The following is a 14,102-nucleotide window of genomic DNA, read 5'->3' as shown; positions in this document are numbered from 1 at the left end:
TCTCTTTCCCATACACACACACACACATACTTTCTTTTTCTATCACTTCCACCTTCCTTTCTCTCTTTCCCGCGCTTTCTTCCACCTTCACTGTAGGTCTAGAACACATGCCTGAACTTGACCTTCCCAATACACACCCACATACTTTCTTGCAGAGCTCTCACATGAAGAAGTTTATTTTCTTGTTGTTTCCGTTTTTAAACTGTCCTCTCACTTCCTCATTGTCCTCATCGCATTACATCTAGACTACGTCTCTTAAAAATGTCTACTCAGCAGTCTTCACCATGTCTTCAGAGCTGTACATCTAGACTACGTCTCTTAAAAATGTCTACTCAGCAGTCTTCACCATGTCTTCAGAGCAGTACATCTAGACTACGTCTCTTTAAAATGTCTACTCAGCAGTCTTCATCATGTCTTCAGAGCATTACATCTAGACTACGTCTCTTAAAAATGTCTACTCAGCAGTCTTCATCATGTCTTCAGAGCAGTACATCTAGACTACGTCTCTTAAAAATGTCTACTCAGCAGTCTTCACCATGTCTTCAGAGCAGTACATCTAGACTACGTCTCTTTAAAATGTCTACTCAGCAGTCTTCATCATGTCTTCAGAGCATTACATCTAGACTACGTCTCTTAAAAATGTCTACTCAGCAGTCTTCACCATGTCTTCAGAGCAGTACATCTAGACTACGTCTCTTTAAAATGTCTACTCAGCAGTCTTCATCATGTCTTCAGAGCATTACATCTAGACTACGTCTCTTTAAAATGTCTACTCAGCAGTCTTCAGAGCAGTACATCTAGACTACGTCTCTTTAAAATGTCTACTCAGCAGTCTTCATCATGTCTTCAGAGCATTACATCTAGACTACGTCTCTTTAAAATGTCTACTCAGCAGTCTTCAGAGCAGTACATCTAGACTAGGTCTCTTAAAAATGTCTACTTAGCATCTTGATTTCGCTAACCACGTGCTTATGAACTGGGCCAAACAATTTTCTACATTGTGATCCCTAGTATCATAGCTGGATAAAACGATGTAACTATTTATTCAAACTGACTTGAAAATAACACAATGGTGTGACAATGGACAGTCTATTGACATGACAGACACGTGAAAATCCACTTAGACTTTAGGAGACAATTTTTATTAAGCCTCCAGGTCGTGTAATTGTGAAATGGTAGAAATCTAATTATAGACTTGGTATAATAATAGAAAAGGTAATTGACCTAATCTCTTTGTTCATGTAGATACTTGCTAATGTAGCAGTGCTTTCCCCTTTTTATGTATTGTTTTGTTTGTTTCCCGCGTTAATCAAAATGCTGTATTTTTAAGTGAAGACATAAATATGCATGGTTGTAACATTAGGTTTTTTTATCACAGAAATTTAAAATAAAAAAAAAAAACAGGGTACCGGGAGGGAGGTATGTTCTGTATCTTTAAAAAAAAAATACTAAAAGGCCAATAACTACTTTTACGTTCTAGCATGTCTGTTAAACTGTAGTTATCTCCCTTGCCTATTCTCAGCTGTAACGGGAAATACAAACATCGCAATGACATTAAGAGCATTTACTTTAATTTGTACAGTCACTTTCTGTAACACGGAGTTCAACACCCCAGTCATAACAGTAATTCAAACAAATAGCCATTTGTTTCTTGCTATTCTTATGTGTGCGGACTCGTAGGCCTACTTCTAGTCTTAAAATATACAGTGCAGCATAAGCCATGACCAAAAAAAATGAATTTCATGGGTTCCATTATCAGTGATGCCCAGCCTTATACAGCCTGCGGGCCATTTTTATTTCCAACACTCGTGTCGCGGGCCACATTAATGAAAAGATACAGAAAAATAAAACAGAGACTAAACCATTTTAAATAGTTTTATAACAATTCCGTGGCTTCATTAGGCCTACTTACAACCATAAGTCAATTACGTAACAAGGGTTTCAGGTGTCTTATAACTGAACAAGTTTTTCTACTAAATTGTAGAATTTGCTTGTAAACATTGTGATCCTACACAGCAATTGTTTTAGAAAATGTGCAAGGTTTATGCATACAACATGGCGTAGAAATCTATTGTCTGCATTGCTCGAAATTTCTCAAGCTGGGAAGTCTGGCTTTGTAAGTCAATCAGTTCCAGTTGGTGTCACTCCTCAGCGGCAATAGTACCGGTAATGATTTCGAAATCTGCTGCTCTGTCATTGAGTTTTGAATGGAGATTTCCACCAACATCGTCCACTCATTTTGTAAATGTCATGCCAGAAAGGCGGCACAGCTTCAACTTCTTTTTTAGGACTATTTTATTCCATCACTTCTAGCAAGCACTTTTTATGCTTCATTCTTAAAATGTGAGCAACTCTGTAGCCTCCATTACAGTTTAGGCATCACTGCATTGCCCGGAGAAAGACTTTTCTATCAAGGCTACACTTCAACCAATTTAGTCAGCAGTACTATTGAATGATGTGATCTATTTGACAATAGACAATTTAATGGGGTTTGCTTTAAGTCTCGCCGGTGGGGTTAGGTTATAGACCATTGTGTCTATTTTGTTTTCAGTCGAATCTAAATTTCAAGACTGAGAAAACATAACAGTATTAATCCTACAGTCTTGACTTCATTGAATGGGGATTCCTGGGTCCAAACTATTGGCAGCACATAGACATCTAGATTGTTTAAAATCAAAACGTGAACGCTCGTCCAATGTAGTTAGAAATAGAAAAGAGAATCGTTTTGTAAATGTTCATTGTAACTAATTAATTCTTCTACACAGCAGCAAGCTCTCTGCGTATTCACATGACATTGTATTCAGTAGCATCAAAGACCAAGCTAAACTACTGTATATCTAATCTAATGATTACAGGCAGTTCATAACAAGTACAAATATATCTGTATGTTTTTTTCCCCTAATCAATGATCACGTGACCCATTTTGACACTAACAAATTAGACAAGACATGCGCAATTTCCGTTCATTTTACTTCAGATAATTATTTTTATAGCGTAATTATATTCTTTAAAAAAAAAGTGGGCGGATGATATTCAGAGCTTCAAAACCTATATTTAGACCAACAAAAGATAACTCTGCGAAGACCCAGCGAGTTAAAATCTTATGGAACAAGGCCGTGTGTGAAAGGTACATTGACGAGGCAGATATCAACATTGGAGCAAGAAGCTTCTAGAGCAGTGGTGCCCAACCTAATTTGACCAACGGGCCATTTTAATTTCCGACACTCGTGTCGCGGGCCACGTGACCAAAAAGGTGCACACCAAATAAACAAAACGAATGTACCTGAAACTATTTGATTACAAAACATGTAGATCTAGTAGCTGGCGTGCAGTAGGAATGGAATATTGGAAGTGTATCTTTTTCTTTGACGCGTCAGAAAAGTCATTTCTCTACTTAAAATGTGAGCAACATTGTAGCTAGCTGGCCAATGACTCATTTTCTTGTCTCTTTTTTGGTAACTATTCCCATCAATCGTCCAATTTCTAGACGTAGTTTAACAAACTTTAACAAACGCCATATTTGTTTTATGTGCCGTTTATATGTTGTTGTTGTTGTTTTTTTAAAACGCCACACTTTCTTTATAAAACAAACATGTTAACTTATTATCACAAAAAAAAGTAAAGATCCGTTCAGTTTTCCAGGTAAATTCTACATCCTGAGTCCCATTTCATAAACGCATAAATGTTTGTTTGTAGAATGTTTTACATGTTTCGGATGTTCCTTCAGGGTTTAATAATAATTTACTTCCTAGTCCAAACCTTCCACAGATGGCGGGGGATGGCAGTGGGTAGATGAGTCCGAGACCATCGAGAGGTCCGAACGACAGTCTAACGCGTATATCGCACGACCAGGTAGCCATCCGACAGCCATGTTTAAGGTTATGGTACCAATCCATAAAAAAAGTGAGGGCCTAAACATCGGTAAAGTTTTATTTTTCAACCTTGTTTTTTTTTTTTATTATTATTATTGGAGGGGAGATTTTTTCCACTTTGAGCTGGCGTTTCAGCGGGCCTGAGGGAACCACGCAGCGGGCCGGATTTTGGAAATCACCGTTCTAGAGGGTCTCAGCACTATAATTTAGATCTCCTAGTCAGACCTTTCATTTAGATCTCCTAGTCAGACCTTTCATTTAGGTCTCCTAGTCAGACCTTTCATTTAGATCTCCTAGTCAGACCTTTCATTTAGATCTCCTAGTCAGACCTTTCATTTAGGTCTCCTAGTCAGACCTGTCATTTAGATCTCCTAGTCAGACTTTTCATTTAGATCTCCTAGTCAGACCTTTCATTTAGATCTCCTAGTCAGACCTTTCATTTAGGTCTCCTAGTCAGACCTGTCATTTAGATCTCCTAGTCAGACCTATCATTTAGATCTCCTAGTCAGACCTTTCATTTAGGTCTCCTAGTCAGACCTTTCATTGAGATCTCCTAGTCAGACCTTTCATTTAGATCTCCTAGTCAGACTTTTCATTTAGATCTCCTAGTCAGACTTTTCATTTAGATGTCCTAGTCAGACTTTTCATTTAGATCTCCTAGTCAGACTTTTCATTTAGATCTCCTAGTCAGACTTTTCATTTAGATCTCCTAGTCAGACTTTTCATTTAGATCTCCTAGTCAGACTTTTCATTTAGATCTCCTAGTCAGACTTTTCATTTAGATCTCCTAGTCAGACTTTTCATTTAGATCTCCTAGTCAGACTTTTCATTTAGATCTCCTAGTCAGACCTTTCATTTAGATCTCCTAGTCAGACCTTTCATTTAGGTCTCCTAGTCAGACTTTTCATTTAGATGTCCTAGTCAGACTTTTCATTTAGATCTCCTAGTCAGACTTTTCATTTAGATCTCCTAGTCAGACTTTTCATTTAGATCTCCTAGTCAGACTTTTCCAAGGACAACTTGTACGCCTACGTTTTCACTTGATTTCTATGTGGGTAGACTTTTTGTTTATTTTCTCACTTTTGGCGCAGGCTCTTTGTGTTAATTAGGCCAGTAGCCGAGATTTGAAACGAAGATTATGACATTATATCAGAACTATTTTTTTTTATTACCGTATTGAGATTAATACTCAAGATAATTAAATTCTATCCTTATAAAAAGTAGTTCCTTTAAAAGAACAATAAAACCAGCACATGGGGTAAGGATTTCACTCGAGAAACAAGTCTTACTGTTTCCAACATGAATTGCTAGCCTGATTGCTTTGGTGCAGGGTACACTATAGTACATGTTTCCATATCAATTAGAAACTAGATCTAAGACTCGTAATTAAATCTGGTAGCAATGAAGATATAGAGTACCCTGCCCCTTCCCTTCAAGCTGAGAATCACTGATGTTTCCCAGGGATCTCAACGTCCTCAACGTCTCAAGATGAGATTCGCTGGTGTTTCAAGACCAAAGATCGAAGCACTTAAAAAGCGTATGTGTGTGAGTGTGTTTTTTTTTAAAGAAAACAAAATCAGATCAAGTAGAGAGATGATCATTAAAACATGTTATCATGCGAATGAAGTGATTGGATCGCAAGTGATGCGCCTATCAGAACGAGATGTACCACGTGAGAAGTGTCACGAACAAATTGCAAGAGAGATTGGTCTTGAGGTCGGCTACATGGTCGGTTATCTAATAAGTGAGACACAGACATGTATCCATACAAAAGTCACGGGTGTAACACAAGACTTTTAGATTGGATACCTATTAAAAAATAATAATAATGGAGTATTTTATTACCAACTTAGGCATTATATTATAAATTAGCAACAAGAAAATCTGTATGAACAAAGCTTTTCATTTAAAAACTTCATTTTGGCACTCGCCTATCTAAATAAAAATCATTATACGACATTTCCAACCAAAAGTGTCTCAAGTATCAGTAAGATTACTGTACCGGTATCTCAAACGCTAACGAGACACATCGAGGACCGCCTAGAGACCGATCATAGAACAAAAGAATAGGCTGAGATATACTTGAAAGGATAATTAGCAAGATCCATGTATACTTCTAGTATCCTAGAAATAATCTTCATTGGTATTTGGTACTACGCTACTATGCTTTACACTACGGAGATAGGCCCGAGTCTTAAAAACAGTGATAAGTTTAATAGTATTTATCACAATGCAGTGCTATGCTTTATAATGCACATGCTACAGTGATAGGACTCCATATTACATCCAACACTAACTCAGACCAAATGATGAACATCAAAGAGTCAAAGTTCTGACAATGCAATGGGCTGTTGTTGTTTGGTCACTAACTGACAGATATCTTAACTACTACAAGAACGTTGAACTGAGCAGTGTCAAAGGATTGAGAGGGAGGGAATGGTGTTTGTATGTTTGGGTCAAAACATCTCAACATGTTGACGCTTGCATTGTGTGGATAACTAACTATAAATGGATATCTGTACATTAATCGATTCAATGTTGCAAGGTGGTTAACTCGAACTGTACATCTTTAGATTACATGACTAAGAAGTGACATATCTAGTGAAGACTAGAAAAACAAATCTTTGAGTGTCTTGTTTTAAATGTTATCTAACAAATAGCTTTCTTAGAATTGTAAGCACAGTTCAACAGAAATACATGTAGCAACAAGACTGAATGGGAAGGCGAGTTGCTCCTAACAGTTCAACAGAAATACATGTAGCAACAAGACTGAATGGGAAGGCGAGTTGCTCCTAACAGTTCAACAGAAATACATGTAGCAACAAGACTGAATGGGAAGGCAAGTTGCTCCTAACAGTTCAACAGAAATACATGTAGCAACAAGACTGAATGGGAAGGCAAGTTGCTCCTAACAGTTCAACAGAAATACATGTAGCAACAAGACTGAATGGGAAGGCGAGTTGCTCCTAACAGTTCAACAGAAATACATGTAGCAACAAGACTGAATGGGAAGGCGAGTTGCTCCTAACAGTTCAACAGAAATACATGTAGCAACAAGACTGAATGGGAAGGCGAGTTGCTCCTAACAGTTCAACAGAAATACATGTAGCAACAAGACTGAATGGGAAGGCGAGTTGCTCCTAACAGTTCAACAGAAATACATGTAGCAACAAGACTGAATGGGAAGGCAAGTTGCTCCTAACAGTTCAACAGAAATACATGTAGCAACAAGACTGAATGGGAAGGCGAGTTGCTCCTAACAGTTCAACAGAAATACATGTAGCAACAAGACTGAATGGGAAGGCAAGTTGCTCCTAACAGTTCAACAGAAATACATGTAGCAACAAGACTGAATGGGAAGGCGAGTTGCTCCTAACAGTTCAACAAGAAATAAATGAACTCAAAGGGGAGGGTAATATGTTCAAGAAATAAATGAACTCAAAAGGGAGGGTAATATGTTCAAGAAATAAAGGAACTCAAAAGGGAAGGTAATATGTTCAAGAAAAAAAGGAACTCAAAGGGGAGGGTAATATGTTCAAGAAATAAAGGAACTCAAAGGGGAGGGTAATATGTTCAAGAAATAAATGAACTCAAAGGACTAAATGGGAGGGCAATATGTTCAAGAAATAAATGAACTAAAAAAACTGAATGATGTATATCACACGTATCCACAAGACTGAAGTTTTGTTTTTGTTGTTTTTATGCACTGACCATTCCAGTACACTGACCATCATATTGATTCTGACCTTTTCTTTTTATAATCAAGACACCAGAGTCTTAAGTAATTTTGACCAACCACCAAAAATAAAAACATTAAAACTATTTTAAGTAAACAATTGTTTCTGAACTGACCATTTAAGTATGCTGACCATCATTTTTATCCTGACCATTTTTTTTTTTACATTAGTGTTAACATTTTAAAAACTTTAAGTTGCTTTACAAACGATACCAAAACAAATAGAAACACACAGTGACAATGTACACTTTCTTGAGTGTACACATGGTGAGTGTACACTTTCTTGAGTGTACTTGTTTATGTATTGTTTATTGCTTTAAGCTTCATTGTGGGATTGGGTAAGTGGGCAGCATGGAGTGAAAATGGCATGAGGGTAGAACAGTACAATTAGCAGCACCAAGCTACCACTATTAGCAGCACCAGGCTAAACCTATTAGCAGCACCAAGCTACCACTATTAGCAGCACCAGGATACCACAATTAGCAGCACCAAGCTACCACTATTAGCAGCACCAAGCTACCACTGTTTGTAGCAACAAGTTACTACAGTGGGCTGTTTGAAACTGTAAAGGAGCCAGTCTATTAATACATAATATGTTTACATCCATCTTTACAAATCATAACATTTATCAGTCTTGTAAATCCTTTCTAGCCTGTTTTTATGTTTACTTTATAAAGTTATTGTATTACAATAGTTGGTCATTCTTTTACTGATTGTAGAGAGTATGATGGCTAACAGTTTAGTCAGTGTGAAAGCGATTTTGTCACTTGACTATATTTTCTGTTTTTCATAATTGACTAATTTGTTAACTTATTATACTCATAACAGTCACCAGAATGTAAAGTTATTAATTTTTTGTTTTTATTTCAACAATATACCATCAAAATTGCTGAACTAAATAAGCATGTACCAATTCATCATCTATCAAAAGTTCTATAGACTTCATTAGTTTCTACTGATTCTCTTTATGTGGAAGCTTAATAATAAGTATTATTCAACTGGAATTCTTGAACTGTTGCAAAAAAAAAATTGGATTGTTAACTTACAGTTTTGGCAATGTCCAAGTAGGTCAATCCATTGAAATGTTGCCGCTCAGGTGTGTTGTTGCAGCATACTCCATACTGAGGCTCCACCCAGCACTCTGTAACTATCTGCACCTCACCATCAGCCTCTGTGGTCTCTGTGTCATCACGGTCATCTTCAGACAAACTGCGGAAAAGATAATCATCAGAACTAAGAGACAAGAAAAATAAATTACTCCCTAAAACTGAGACAATAAAATTGGATTCGGTTTTTGCAACATATCTAATAAAACACTACAAAAGAAGCCGATGAGTTTAAAACGACATGTCAGTCATCAGTACAATCAAAGGTATTAACAAACATTGACTAATAATGGATCACAGGTTTGAATGTTGCAAAATCCAAATCACAGCAGCTAAAAAAAACTATTTTAAACTGCTACCACAAACACATAAACATGCTCTCTTGCACCCATACACAATACATGTCAACATTTCAATGGACCGTCAACATTTCAATGAACCATCAACATTTCAATGGGCCGACAACATTTCAATGGGTTGACCAACTTGGACACTGCCAAAGATTAAGTTAACAATTATTTTTTTTAGTTCTAGAATTCCAGTGGAATAACTGCATGATGTAGCTAATAAATGTTATTATATCCATTCACACACAAAAAAAGAAGAGGAATTATTTATTTGCTTTTTTTTTTTTTTTCCCCAAGTAAGTTTAACCTTTAAAAAAAAGCAGAAAATGGAATGTGATAAAAATGTGTATATAGACTTTAAATATTTGAACAAATGAAAAAAAAAATCAATTTGGGAAAGTTGAACATTATGGTTAACACAAATATTGAAAGTGCTTAGTTGTACCAAGTACCTAGTAAAGAAAAGCTTTATTTTTTATTGTATCTTAGGAGACTGTTAAGTTTGTGAACCAGGGCTTGGTTTTATATTTATATTGATATGTTCACCAATAATTTCCTTTCTTGTAAGTTTTTTGTGCTTGTGAAAACAAAAGTGTTTTGGGGAAAATTAAATGAATCTATATTTTATGAATTACAAATGTTTTAAATTTAGAAATCTTGCCCCCCCCCCCCCCTATTTTTAATAGCAGGACTGAAAGTGTTCCAATAACAGGTTTTGTTAAAATATCTACCAGGCATGATCATTTTCTATTCGGCATGCACCTAAAACAAAGTGAACAGTACCTGTCATCAGTGGACCTTGTATGTGGGGGGAAGATGATGTACTGTACAACACAAGCATGAATGTTAGATGAATCGTCTTCACTGGCTTCTTCAGACTCCTAGAAGAAGAGAATTTCACATGAAATTACAAATAGTTGTTGCTAATATCTTGTACAAGATCTAACATAAATATATCAATGAATAAATGTAACTAATTATAAATAAATATCTTAGAAAAATACATCTAATTAAAGGTAAATAACTATAAATAAATATAGCTAATTATAAATAAATGTCTATGAATAAATTCAGTTAATTATAGATAAATATCTATAAATAACTGTGGCTTATTAAAAATAAATAATTAAGAATAAATGCAGCTAATTATAGATAAATATCTATAAATAAATGCAGCTAACTATAGATAAATATCTATAAATAAATGCAGCTAATTCTAAATAAAAATCTAAGAATAAATGCAGCTTTCTAAGAAATACTAGTATTAAAGATATATTGACTAGAGAAAATGACTTGCTTCATTTATTGTGGTAAAGGAATGTTTAAAATAGCCCACTTTCTTTCAGTGTTAACAATAACCAAAACAAGAACAAATCAATGGTAGACTCCTTTATACAAAACAGATCAAACATAATACACAAATATATTTGGATAAAGAATGGATCTAGGGGCCTACTGCTTCTATTAGTATCAAAGTACCCACCTTCATGTCAACCTCCAAAACCAAGTTTGTTACACCAGCATTGGAGACAGCAAAGTGAAAACCTTCTTGGAGTCTCAATCTACAAAATAATTTCATGCCATATTAATTTTTTTGTAAGGAATATATATATATGTACATTTGCAAGAAGGGTTGTTCTATTAACATTATACAAGACAAGGACAATTCTATCAGCAAAGAAATTTAGAAATATTAAAACAAAATTGACTTTAACATTGAAGCCATAATGCAGTTACTGAAATTTTAAATAAAACAAAGGGATAAAACTAGAATTTTCAAAAGTGGAAATGTTGTTTAACAAATAGAAAACAAAAACATTATTTTCCATATGATGATATAAGCCAAATAGAAAATTGGAAACAATAAAAAAAAAACTCTCACTTGGTTATAGTAGCCAACATTCGGCCAATGGCAGTCATGCTAAGTGTGCTCTTGGTGTTGGCTTGGATGTTCCACACCCACCTCTGATGCTGCAAGTAGTGAGTAAGTGTTCTGAAAACTGACCTCATGGGGTCCTGCAATTTCCTGGTAGTCAAATCTTTTGGGGCCTCTTTAACAACTGTCATGTCACTGGGTTTGCTTTCATATCTGTTGAAAAAAATACATCAAAAACAATAGACATCAGTTGTAAACACTAATAATAGCACCAATCCACTCATTATTTAAAATGTAATAATGGAGATGTGAATAAACAATTAATTTCATTGATCAGAAAGACATTCATTGAAAAAAAATACTTAAGAAAAACAAAGATGGCAAAGGAGATTTTTTTTTACTTTTAAATAAGATTGTTTTTAACTTTTAAATAAGATTTTTTTAACTTGTAAGGCTTGCTCTCTATTCTTTCAAGAATAAACTTTTACTTTGGTTTCATCATTTTGTCTCATTTTTAAACTGAAGTGAGTTTCGTGGACAGCTTCTGTCCTTCTAAAGGAGACATCCTGGGGTTGCTCAATGGAAATGTATACATTTTTAACAATAATTCAATAAAACATCAGGGTAGGTTTTAAGGCAGTAAAAGACTCATCTAAATATTACTCATTAATATTACTCTGAATCCAGCAAAGATAAAGCCATGTACTTACACAACAAGAATTTTCTCTACAGGTTTCCTCAAGAGAACACAACAAGCTATCTCTGAGCCTTCTCTATTGAGTGGAGACTTGTGGGGCTTGACAACCTTGTCCAGGCCACCAGGAGCACTGGAGATTGACATCTTCTGTGTCTTCTGTGTCCCTCTCTGTGGAAAGCACAAGTCCCGGATTTTCTCACGAAGAATTCGCAGCTCTTCAAGCCTGATGGAGGCAGGAGTACCGCCCAGAAATCCAAGGCGAATTATCATATTGGGGGCCTTTGAGGTCAGACGCAGAACACAAAAGAACTTGGGAGGCTTATCTTGTTCCCTGAAGATAAAATTATAAGTCTCTAACAAATATCCTTGTGCATGTTTTGCATAAACTTTTCACATGCAAATTATGAGTGAGTATGATGTGAATGTATATTTTTGTTTTCTATAATTATAATGTTTTGTTTGGTGTAATGCATAAATTGTAAGACAAATTTCCTTATGGATAATAAAGATTATTATTATTATTATGTTTATTGCAAGAGAAAATAAAATAAATATTTAAATGAAAGTTCATTAATAAAGCATAAATAAAATTCTGCATTGCTCAATACTTGAAAATTAAATCTTTATAATTTAAAAAAAAAAGATATTATAGCATTTGCTCACAAAAATATGGAAATTGAAATTATGTTTAAAAGATGCTGTAATATCAATTTAAAAACAAAATAAAATTGAGCATAACAAATACAATGCAGACTCACTGCACTAAAAACTTGATGTAAGAATGATTCTCTGCAAGGACAAACGTGCTCCATTCTCTGAGCAGAAGACTCAAGGAGGCCAGGGTCTGTCGACACTGAATGGAGGAAAACCTTGAGCTGGCATTAGGGACCTGAAAGCACTTTGGGAACTGCCTGTCATGCTCTAACACTAAGCCAATGCGATGAGAGTGTAGCCATTTTTGCCTGGAACAAATAACAAAATCAAAACTAAGTAGTGAAATATTTTAAAGCTTATCATATCATCACTTTAATATGTCAACACAAATTGAATATTATCAATTATATACATCAGCTTCTGGCACCAGGACTAATACATGCACAAGAAATAAGTACAAGAAATAAGTACAAGAAATAATTACAATCAATTGTAAAAAAAATGTTGATATCCATCCAGTATCTAATATTAAAAACATCTAGTAGACAAAAATCTGATAAAACTAAACTCCACTTAAAGAAAAATGCGTAAAAGCAAATATGTTTTCAGAATTATCATTTACAACAAAAAAGAAATTGAATTAAAATGTTGAAACAAGAAAAAAAAGTGACTGCAAAAAATAGTGAATGTAAAAAGAATTTTAACTGTAATGAAATGTCATTCAATGACATTGTGTTCTTTATGTAAGTTTTAGACTAAAGTTTACAAGTAAAAAAAAAACTGACCAGTTATTTGTGTCTAGTTGTATGACAGCTTTCCAAAATACTGCAAACTTTTCTGGTGTACTGTTAGAAAAGGAGGAAGAAAAAAATTGTTTTTAAAGAAAAAGGAAAGTGCATAACACAAACTAGAAAAAAAGAAAAAAAAAAAAAACTATACTTAAATAAAAGTGTTAAATATTTTCTACAGATTTAATAAAAAGGAATAAAATTATATTTGAAAAAAAAAAATTATAATTGTGTTTAAGTGCACTAAAAGTAGACAATAAATTGTATAAAATAAATTTAAGTGTAGCCTGTCATTTGATCTAAGACCAAGATTGTATACTCAGTGAGTTCAAATCCTACAGCTACCTGCAGACTTTTTTCCAACTAAACGAGACTGGACAAACAAGACAGCCTCAAGTGAAGTTAAATTATACTGTATAAAATTATAAATAATTAGAAAAGAAAATGAACTAAATTAGATATTTTGTCTACGCACACAATGCATATACTACATTCACCTTGCTTTGAGTTGTGTATTTATGGAAGGTCCATCTGGCTGAATATAGAACAAAGGGACACCACTCCTGATACTTTCTGGAGTCTGATAGTAGACAGGCTCAGAAGAGAAAGACTGAAGATGCTCTAACATTTTGTCCGTGGAGGAAATTCTGAAATAACAAAATTAGTCAGTGTGTTTGAATGTAAAGAAGAAAGTTTGTAATATGTAATTAGAAAATATGAAATCTAGCTCTAACTGTTCAATCCATTTACAATACTTTGAAAACAATAAAATAATTGGGTAGGTCATATTTGTCCGTGTGTATATGTGTTCTACCCATCACACATTTGCAGTCTCTAATTTTTAATGTTCAATGTTTGACTGTCCTGAGACAAAGTTGCATTCCAGACTTTTCAAATAAATTGTTCTGCCACAAGCCTATCCATCTAAAACAAAAATGTATCAAGTTAAAACTTCTAAATTCACAAGAGTGTACAGACAACAGTGTTAAGGATAATCTCATTCTCTGTTACTCATGTTTTAATAAG

At 34.7% G+C, this 14,102-nt stretch overlaps 1 protein-coding gene across 5 annotated transcripts in view; it reads right to left on the bottom strand.

The window, feature by feature from the left end:
* LOC106073385 (KICSTOR complex protein SZT2-like) overlaps positions 1-14,102 on the bottom strand; it is a 118,027-nt gene that overhangs the window by 92,414 nt on the left and 11,511 nt on the right. For all 5 annotated transcript variants that reach the window (XM_056028410.1, XM_056028411.1, XM_056028412.1 and 2 more), the window contains exons 13-20: positions 13,574-13,723; positions 13,074-13,133; positions 12,393-12,596; positions 11,648-11,965; positions 10,944-11,150; positions 10,545-10,623; positions 9,845-9,942; positions 8,655-8,817 (exon numbers count right to left, since the gene is read on the bottom strand). In XM_056028410.1, coding sequence (XP_055884385.1) covers positions 8,655-8,817; positions 9,845-9,942; positions 10,545-10,623; positions 10,944-11,150; positions 11,648-11,965; positions 12,393-12,596; positions 13,074-13,133; positions 13,574-13,723 — 1,279 coding nt within the window. The remainder of the gene's footprint in view (positions 1-8,654; positions 8,818-9,844; positions 9,943-10,544; positions 10,624-10,943; positions 11,151-11,647; positions 11,966-12,392; positions 12,597-13,073; positions 13,134-13,573; positions 13,724-14,102) is intronic.

Source organism: Biomphalaria glabrata, chromosome 5 (genome assembly GCF_947242115.1).
Source record: "Biomphalaria glabrata chromosome 5, xgBioGlab47.1, whole genome shotgun sequence".
Taxonomy (NCBI): domain Eukaryota; kingdom Metazoa; phylum Mollusca; class Gastropoda; family Planorbidae; genus Biomphalaria; species Biomphalaria glabrata.
Note: the sequence above shows the minus strand (reverse complement) of the source record. Positions and strands in the feature narration are given on the sequence as shown.